The sequence below is a fragment of the Marmota marmota genome, unplaced genomic scaffold (assembly GCF_001458135.2).
Source record: "Marmota marmota marmota unplaced genomic scaffold, marMar, whole genome shotgun sequence".
Lineage (NCBI taxonomy): Eukaryota > Metazoa > Chordata > Mammalia > Rodentia > Sciuridae > Marmota > Marmota marmota.
In genome coordinates this window covers 26,410,912-26,420,561 of record NW_026000082.1, presented here as the reverse complement: position 1 = coordinate 26,420,561, position 9,650 = coordinate 26,410,912, and the positions used below count along the sequence as shown (strand labels likewise).

General features: G+C 48.3%; 1 protein-coding gene across 1 annotated transcript; it reads left to right on the top strand.

The window, feature by feature from the left end:
* Nucleotides 1-1,301: 1,301 nt before the first annotated feature.
* Dnali1 (dynein axonemal light intermediate chain 1) lies at nt 1,302-9,073 on the top strand. The gene is made up of 6 exons (XM_015484745.2): nt 1,302-1,440; nt 2,039-2,184; nt 3,904-4,073; nt 5,389-5,567; nt 5,927-6,091; nt 8,317-9,073. Exons 1-6 carry the CDS (start codon nt 1,360-1,362, stop codon nt 8,350-8,352), a joined length of 777 nt encoding a protein of 258 aa, XP_015340231.1. The 5' UTR covers nt 1,302-1,359; the 3' UTR covers nt 8,353-9,073.
* Nucleotides 9,074-9,650: the final 577 nt, after the last annotated feature.

Sequence of the window (9,650 nt, the reverse complement as noted above, 5' to 3'; positions counted from 1 at the left end):
GACCTTGGCGCTCCACCTCCAAGTTACACCCCCAGCCCTTTATATTTCATAACGAAAACTGAACTGTCAGCATATAATTGTTGGCACAGTTTTAAAGGCTTAGTAAATTTTGGCCACTGTTATTATTTCTGTTTCTACGTTTGAAATTCATTATAATAGTATGCATAAATCAATAAAGCTATTTCTACTCTTGGGGGGGGGGAAGCAAACTTCTGGTTTTTTTCACTTTCCAAGGCTTTTTGTTGCTCCGTTATTTGTAATTGTAAATGGAGATAACCCAAATGCATGGCAATAGTGAATCATTTAGTCGATTATTGGATGGAATGTGGTTATTAGTATACTATTTGCAAACTATGGCAAATAAAAATAATTTAATTTTGTGACAGGGGTTCAAAACTAGGATCTCGCGCATACTGGGGAAGCTCTACCACTGAGCTACGCCCCTAACCCTAAAACCTGACTTTTAGACGAAAAAGCAGGATACAAAATTGTGCTTAAACTGCGATTACTTTGGCATTTGGAAATATGAAGGAATGAAGAGATGGAAATGCAATCATATGTGGTAGCACATGGGCAAATCACTAGCATATTTTCCCTCTATTTCCTCAACTTTATGTGAAACTGTCATTTCTCCATTTATTTATTTACTTTTTTCCGTATTGGGGACTGAACTCAGGGCCTCGTGTATGCAAGGCAAACATTCTACCCCTGAGTTACACCCCCAGCACTTTTTAAAAAAAATACTTTTTAGTTGTTGTTGGACTTTTATTCTATTTATTTGTATGTGGTGCTGAGAATCTAACCCAGTGCCTCACGCATGCTAGGCAAGGGCGCTTATCACTGAGCCCAACCCAAGCCCCCTCAGCACTTTTTATTCTTTATTTTGAGACATGGTCTAAATTGCTTAGGGCCTCACTAATTTGGTGGGGCTGGCCTCGAACGCACGACTCCATTTAATTTTAAAAAATACTTTTTTAAACCTGGAAATGCTCGATGTCTTCTTCGGAAATCGTCCCCAACCCTTTACTCAGGGGTCAGGAGATGACTCCCATTTTGCAGTAGTCAAAACTGAGGTTCAGCAAAAGTGATCCCTCCAACCCATTCAAATAGCAAACTAGACCCAGTGTAGGAACTTGAACCTTGTTTTCCCTGCTCCCGAAAGTACAGGACGAACCAATGAACAGGAGGCCTGGGAAGCCAAGAACAGGAGGTTTGAAGCCGGCTGTTTGGAATGAAATCCGCGCGCTGATGGCCCCGCCCCACTCGGAAGCCCCGCCCCGGCCAGGGGGTTTCCGTGGTGACCGTAAACAAGGCCCGGACTAGAGGGCCAGCTGCTGAACCGCAGTCCCAGCCGCCGGCATGATTCCCCCTGCTGACTCTCTGCTCAAGTATGATACCCCGGTGTTGGTGAGCCGGAACACTGAGAAACGGAGCCCCAAAGTAAGGACGGGTTTCAGGGGATGGGGGACCTGAAAGCTTCAACGGGGAAAGACAGATCTCAGAGCCGAAGGTCGGGAACCCCAAGGGACAAGAATTGTAGAGACTGGCAGCAAAGGGAATTGGGTCAGGGAAGAGGGGTGGAATTGCGGTGCAAGAAGCCCGATGGGGCTGAGGATGTAGCTCAGTGGTAGAGCAATTGGCTAGCATACATGAGACCCTGGGTTCAATCCCCAGTACCACTAGAGAAGGCCCAAATGTTGGGTGTGACCCTAGGAGCAGAGATTTAGAATGAGAAAGAAGTCACAAGGAAATGGATGAAGCTGGCTGTTATTCATGGTAGCTGGGTTCAAGAGCAGATCAGGCAGTGATTTTCCATCACTATAGCAGTGACAGACCACTTGAGCCAGAAACATCAGTTCAATCATTGGGCTGGGACCAGAGACTCTTCATGGCTGGCTTCAGCTCAGACATTTCTGCTGAGCAGACAGATGAGAAAAGTAGGCTGGGATGGAGAGACTGGCAGAAGACCTGGAGCAATCCAGAGGACCAGGCTGTGTGGAGCTGAATCCCTGAAATATCTCCTGTTCCTTCCTCTTAGGCTCGGCCTCTGAAAGTCAGCCCCCAGCAGCCTGGACCCTCAGGTCCAGTCCCACAGCCGCCCAAAGCCAAGCTCCCCTCAACTTCCTGTATCCCAGATCCTACAAAGCAGGCAGAAGAAATCTTGAATGCCATCCTGCCCCCAAGGTAAAAAAAAAAAAAAAAAATGAGCAATGACTGGGAGAAGGCCCAGGCTTTTATATCCCAGAATATTTAGAAATGCAGGGAGAGGCACTTTGCCTTAGTTCCTGGCTGGGATCTCCTTCCTGCCTCTTAGAGCTCCTAGAACTTGCACATGGCTGGATTCTGGGAGGGTGGTGGGAAACCTTAAATCTACCCTGAGTGTTCTCAGCCAGTTTGATGGCTTTAGATGCCATCTGTATACTGATGGATCCCAAATGTGTATTTTCGGCCCTGTCCTCTCTCTTAAATTCCAGACAATATAGTCTACTTCTTCCTCAGTGCCTTCACCAAGTTGTCCCATAGGCATCTCAAGTTCAACATGTCCAAATGAAACCACAGTTTCTTCCTCTTCCCACTGCCCCATCTCAGTCTTCTTTCTGCTAGAGACACAGGTTGCCTTTCAATGCTTTTGGTCTCTCACGCCATCTGTCCTATCCTTCAAGAAATTCTTTTGACTCACCTTCAATTTATCTCCCTGGGCCAACCACTTTTCACCAAGTTTTTCTGCCATCTGTCCCTGGTCTCTGTCACCCATACTACTTGCGATGGCCTGTTTAAAAACCCTATTTCCACTCTTTGCTTCTACAGTGTTCTCCACATAAATCGGATCAGGCCAAGTCTTCCACCTGTAATGACCTCCTACCTCACTCAGAGTAAAGTCCGAAGTCCTTACAGTAGCTTCGAAGATGTAGAATGGCCTGGCCCATGATATCCCTCATCTTCTCTCCTGTTCACTGCCCCAGGGGTCTCCACTTGCCTTTCTGAAGCACTTCAATCACTCTCCCACCCCAGGGCCTTAACAATTGCTGTTCTCACTTCCAAGGATACTCTTCCTTTACTATTCCCTTCATTTCTTCTCTCAGAAGAAATATCATTTCTTCCAGGTGAAGCCTTCCTGGGTTTTGTTTGTTTGTTTTTTATGGTGCTGGGGATTGAACCCAGGGCCTTGTGCATGGGAGGCAAGCACTCTACCACTGAGCTATATCTCCAGCCCCTCAACTGTTCTTATGTAATGTATTGTTCTTATGTAACATATTGACAGCAGTTTTTAAGGCTTTGATGAAAAGAGGAAACAGGCAAACAGAGATCCATCTCCTCTGAGAAGGAGGTCAATGGAGGGAAGTGATGTGTCAGCTGATCCCCTCCCACCAGTGGCACCGAAGTTCTCTCCGCCACATCTCCTATGTGGTGATTCCAGACCCTGGTTGTTACTCCACCATGAAGTTCCCCATGGGGAGCCCATGCAGGCACACCCCGTCAAGATCCTCCCCAGCCCCTGCACACACACTTGCCTCTTTCTGGCTTGCACAAGGTTTATGGAATCTTGTGTCTCTTACTCCTTAAGTCAGTGGAGAGTTCCACTGGGCCTTCCACACAGATCAGGCAACACAATGTAAATCATGTTAGGAGAGTAAAATCTGCAGCAGTGGTGATGATTTCATGAAGACCACCTGGGGAGTAGACGTTGCCCTGTTCCCCAGATCCTTTTCTGTGGGGCAGCAAAGCAAGTATGGTTTTGGAACCCACACCACAGGAGTGGAGTGAGGGATTCTGGTGGGATGGTGGCAGAGTTGCCCCTCACTCCTGCTCAGGCCGAGAACACAAAGAGATCTCTCTGCTGATGTCCTGAGAACTCTCTCAAGCGTGTGGATTCTGCTCAGCGTGGCTGTGTCTGTGCCGCAGGGAGTGGGTGGAGGACACGCAGCTATGGATCCAGCAGGTGTCCAGCACCCCCAGCACCAGGATGGACGTGGTGCACCTCCAGGAGCAGCTGGACCTGAAGCTGCAGCAGCGGCAAGCCAGGGAGACGGGCATCTGCCCTGTCCGCAGGGAGCTCTACTCACAGTGTTTTGGTGAGTGGGCAAGGTGGGGGTGGGTACCACACAACCCCCACCTCCTTCCTTCCCTTCAGCACAGATCTGGCTCTGAGCACCTCTGAGCTGAAGCCCATCCCATGTTGAAATCACCTCTTTTCACCCTTCTTGACCCACCCAATAACTGCCAAGTGTCCCAACAGGCCCCCACCTGCCAGTCCCTGTACTCTGATGATCTGGTTTCCTCATCTCTCACACATTTGGAGTCAAATAAGAGCTTCCATTTTAAATCTTGGCCTTTTCAAAGATAGTCACAATAAGCACATGTTTTTGTTGTTGTTGTTTTGTTTTTGTTTATAATGCTGGGGGTCAAACCCAGATCCTCATGCTTGCTATGCAAGTGCTGTTCCACTGAGCTATTTTTTTAATCAGAAAAATTAATGTTTGGTATTTATATCCATCAGCATTCAGTACTCAGTCCAGAAAAATGTTGCAAAAATAATTTGTTGTCCGTCAGTAGACACAAGGGATTTAAAATCTGCCACCCTGAGGTGTCCAGTGGCTGGATTCTAATCTGCACACTGCCTGTAAACGCTTGAGCAGCTCCTCTCAGTCTTACTATGATTGTGGTTGACCCTCCAGCTTTTTAAAGAAGATTTTATATGTTTATAAAGGAGATTATGTGGGCTGGGGTTGTGGCTCAGTGGCAGACCACTTGCCTAGCATGTGTGAGGCACTGGGCTTGATTCTCCACATCACATAAAGAGCTAAAAATAAGGGCTGGGGTTGTGGCTCAGCAGTAGAGTGCTCGTCTAGCACGTGTGAGGCCCTGGGTTCGATCCTCAGCACCACATAAAAATAAATAAAAATAAAGGTATTGTGTTCAACTACTTCTAAAAAATAAATATGAAAAAAATAAAAGTTATTTTTTTTTAAAAAGGTGATTATGTGTGCTCTAAGACCCTGCTGTTCTCAGCCACAGATCAGTCCAGCCAAAGGGGCTGCTTTAAAATTGCCACCATCTTCTCACTGAAAAAGTCAGATTTCTGCATTAGTTCCCAGTTTCTAGCTGAGGGGGACCCACAAACAAACCTGGGGTTCCTAGGCTCCTTGTGCGTTGGCCAACCCCTTCTTGCTGGCTGGGTGCTTTTCCTTGTGCTAAATGGAACGGGGTGGCTGCATGGCAGACTCTTGGGCCAGTGAAGGTGCCCTACATTAGGGCCTTCCCTGAGACCTCAGCTCCAAATGAGGACACACCTTAGGGCCCTTCCAAGAGGAAGGGTGGCTTGCCATGGGCAAGGTGCATGTCCCCTTGCCCTTGCCTTCTCTGATCTTGCGCTGTGCATATTGGAAGATGAGCTGATCCGGGAGGTGACCATCAACTGTGCAGAGAGGGGGCTGCTGCTACTGCGAGTCCGGGACGAGATTCGCATGACCATCGCTGCCTACCAGACCTTGTACGAGAGCAGCGTGGCGTTTGGCATGAGGAAGGCGCTGCAGGCTGAGCAGGGGAAGTCAGACATGGAGAAAAAAGTGAGTTGGGTTTACCATATCCCCTGTCCCTCAGGCTCTTCTGTTGATACCAGGCCACTCTGTTGTCATTGCCGCGCTGCATTCTGGCTACTAGGGTGCCCTCCTCACATTCATGACTCTGGACCTGTCATTCAGGGAGGACCCTTGCTTGGGTGTAACAGCCAGCCACATACATGGTCTTGGCTTGCTGGTCTCCCTGAGGATGCTCCATGCCAGTCACTGACCTCCCACTTGGTGGCAGTATATACCCTGGCAATGTCAGGTTGGACAGCTGTGGTGTCTCAAGTCCCCACCACCCAGGCTCTCACACCACCCATCCATGGGCAACATCCCAGGATGACTGAGTATTGTGCCCTCAGATTGCAGAACTGGAAATGGAAAAGAGAGACTTGGAGAGGCAAGTGAACGAGCAAAAGGCAAAATGTGAGGCCACTGAGAAGCGGGAGACCGAGCGGCGACAGGTGGAAGAAAAGAAGCACAATGAGGAGATTCAGTTCCTGAAGCGGACAAATCAGCAGCTGAAGGTGATGGAGGCCCAGGCCACGGTGCTCCCACAGCACTGGTCCCCAGCCTCATGGGCTGGACAGTCCCCGTGGCCTTTACATGTTGGTCCACACGCATTTCCATGGGGTAAAGGAAGCTGACATTGGGGTGGGGCAGGCCCATGACGAGGGTCCTCCATCCCTCTGGCTCTGGATGGGCTCCATTCTCAACTCTGACCCCATGACATGTCAGCCTGATTCTCTAGGAGAAGACTTTTTGCCCTGGGAAAAGTTGCCTAACCCCAGAGAGGAGGATATATGGCGGAAAGTAGAGGTGCCCTTCCCTCAAAGCTGGAGTTCTCCTTCATAGGCTGGCTGTCCTCCTGGCATCTACTGGGGTTCCATGTCTGGGGCAGAAGCAGAGAAGGCCAAGTTAGTGGGTGGACAGAGAAGGAAAGCCCCCTGGGAGGAAGAGCCACTTCAAGTTGAGGACCTCTCCAGGCACAATGGCGCACACCTGTAATCCCCAGCCTGGGAGGCTGAGGCAGGAGGATCACAAGTTCAAAGCCAGCCTCAGCAACAGCAAGGTGCTAAACAACTCAGTGAGACCCTGTCTCTAAATAAAATACAAAATAGGGCTGGGAATGTGGCTCAGGGGTCGAGTGCCCCTTAGTTCAGTCCATGGCACCAAAAAAAAAAAAAAAAAAAAAGCTGAGGACCTCCCCAGGCATTCGGTCTCAAGCACCCCCCTGTAGATGGTCTTCCTTACTTAGGGTCCAAGTACTGGTGGCATGCTCCCATCTATATAAGGTGCTGGGAGCCATGCTGGTGGGAAAGGTTGGTCCAACAGAAGGCTAGTCACAGGCCTCTGCAACCCTATGCTCCCTGACTGAGCCAAAGATTTTCAGAGGTTTGACCCCAGACTAGCATCATCCTCATCGGGGGCAGCTTGTGGAAATAAATGTTTGGGCACTCCTTGCATCTGCTGAACCAGAAAACTTCAACAAGGCCTCCCAAAGTCCTGGTGTTTGCTGAGGCCCTAGGCACTCTCTTAGATGCATAGCTATTGACATTGAGCCACTTCTCTCACAACCCTGGCCGCCTCCTCCATAGTTGCAAGGAGAGCTTACATTCTTGAGATCAGCAGGTGTGTTGGCTCCACAAACCAAAAAGGCCAGCTATTTGTGATAAAGAAGCCTTTGTATTAACCACGATCAGAAAAGATTCTTGTTACCAAAGAGTTAAAGAAAAGCAAGAATTCTTTTATTATTATTATTATTTTGTACCAGGGATTGAACCCAGAGGCACTTAACCACTGAGCCACATCCCCAGCCCGTTTTTGTATTTTAGAGACAGGTTCTCCTCCCTGAGTTGCCTAGGGCCTCACTAAGTTGATGAGGCTGGCTTTGAACTCCTAATCCTCCTGCCTTAGCTTCCTGAGCCACTGGGATTACAGGTGTGCGCCACCGCACCCTTGGTAAAGCTAGACAATTTCACAGCAATGTGATCACTTACCTAGCTACCCCTGAAAGCTGCTTCCCTATCTGCCATCTTCCTTTATCCGCCATATTCCTTTGTTGTAAGTTCTATCTTTTTAACATTCAAGAGCAACCTTGTAATCCCCAGGGTGAAGGATTCTTTAGAAGTGAGTTTCTTTTATTGGCTCAAAGCTGCACTGCAAATAAAGCAGTGTTTGCAGTCCCCAGGATAGACCTACTTAAAGATCTGTTCACATACCATGATAGTAAATTATTGTACCGGCTGCCAGAGAAGCCGGGTAAATAACTCCCAAGTGTCTTAAGCTTTACCTACAAGATGGACAGCTCCCTACTCACTGGTCGCAATTTTCTCTAATTGGGTGTCAAGTTGTCTTAGTGGCTGATAATTTGCTGCTTCTCAAACCTCTGGTCCCAGCAGAGATCCCAGGATCCTAAACCAAAGAGCAGACACATTCAGGCCTGAAATCTGAGCAATGAAAAACCACTATTTCAACAACTTTTATTCAATTTCCTTTTCAATGCTTTATATTATACACTGAGCTATTACTGTATGGAAACCAGGACAGTTCTGGTTTCTCCTGGTGTAACAAGACTACACCAAGCCAGAAACCAGCTAATCCCGAAAATATGGAGTGAGAATGAAGGGGGGAGAAAAGAACACTTGGAGTGGCAACATTTGGATTATTCTTCCCAGAGACTTTTATCACCTCTCAGCTATTTGTGTTAGGCTGCAAGCTTCAAGCATTAATGGTTTGTTTTGTTTTTCAGGCCCAACTGGAAGGCATTATTGCACCAAAGAAGTGATAATTTCCATATGGGTCTCAGCGAATACTACCACCCCATCACAAGCCCTTTGTAATAAAAAGCTAGTTTCCTGAGTGAACAAGCCATCCCCTCCCCTGACCACCACCTACACATTTGTCAGAAGTTACACTATTGCCCCAGTGTCATGGGACACCTACAGTCTGGCAACCAGGCTCCTGGTTAGGCAAGAGGGTGGCGTGACCCTGATAGTCTCGGTATGCAACTTGTGGGCCAACCAGGAGATTCGCCAACTCAAATAGTAAGACTGAGAAGGAACTGCTTTCCCATCTCATCCACCATCCATCTGTGGCCAAAGGAAGCTACTCCTGTCTCTCAAATGTCTAGTTCACAGGTTCCCTTGTATCCTAACTGGGGCTTCTCTGGCCTCGGTCATTCCATTTTCATTCCTAACCAATGCAGTTTTGGTAACTCATTTTGGAGCTTCTTTGGTTTTCTGCTGTATGGTCTCATCCCCACCCACCACATCAACTGGATCTCTTCCTCAGTCTAAGAGGTCAGGGAACAGCGGCAGCGGCAGACCCAGGCTTCGGAGGAAGTAAATGTTTGCTGGAAAGGAATCCAAGTCCCAGTGTCCTTTGTGAGCTGTCCACACCTCAGCTCCTCCCTCCCATAGACATTGTTCACCTTATTCTGCAGAAAATTGAACTCTGACTCCACATCCCCATAGTTACCTGTTTAAACAACTGGAGAGGTAACCGTCTCTTGTATGCAGTTTCTATTACTTTGTGTGTGTGCGTGTGCATGTGCATGGTACTGGGGACTGAACCCAGGGGTGCTCTACCACTGAGCTAGTCTTTTAAAATTTTGAGGCAGGGTCTCACTAAGTTGCTGAGGCTGGCTTCGAACTTGCAATCCCCCTGCTTCAGCCTCCCAAGTGGCTGGGATTACAACCATATGCCACAGTGCCCAGGGGCCATGCTAATTATTAATGACCAGAGTATGGCCTGCAGACAGCTTCTGTAAACCCAGAGGATTGAATTAGTGACACAAATCCTTAATTCTGGGCAGACCAGGGCAGCAAGCCAGGTGACATCCATCATGCAGTTTAAGTTTCCCAAGTCTGGTTCCTTAGGAAGGCACTACCATTTCACGGGGTTGAAATGCCACTCAGTATCCCTTGAAGTGCAAGGACAGACTGACTCCTTGGCAGAGCTCTAACATAACACCCTTCCCGATTAGGGCTTCGAGGCTCACTGGGAAAACTAGTCCCACAAGAGCTGTGTTCCTAGAGCACACCCCACCACTCTAATCTCAGGTTGCAAGTCACAGCTTTGACC

Excerpts from the sequence above, each read along its gene's own strand:
- Dnali1 (XM_015484745.2), top strand. The coding sequence starts at position 1,360 with ATGATTCCCCCTGCTGACTCTCTGCTCAAGTATGATACCCCGGTGTTG. Across the intron at positions 1,441-2,038 it reads CTGAGAAACGGAGCCCCAAA|GCTCGGCCTCTGAAAGTCAG; the intron begins GTAAGGACGGGT and ends CCTTCCTCTTAG. Across the intron at positions 4,074-5,388 it reads GCTCTACTCACAGTGTTTTG|ATGAGCTGATCCGGGAGGTG; the intron begins GTGAGTGGGCAA and ends GCATATTGGAAG.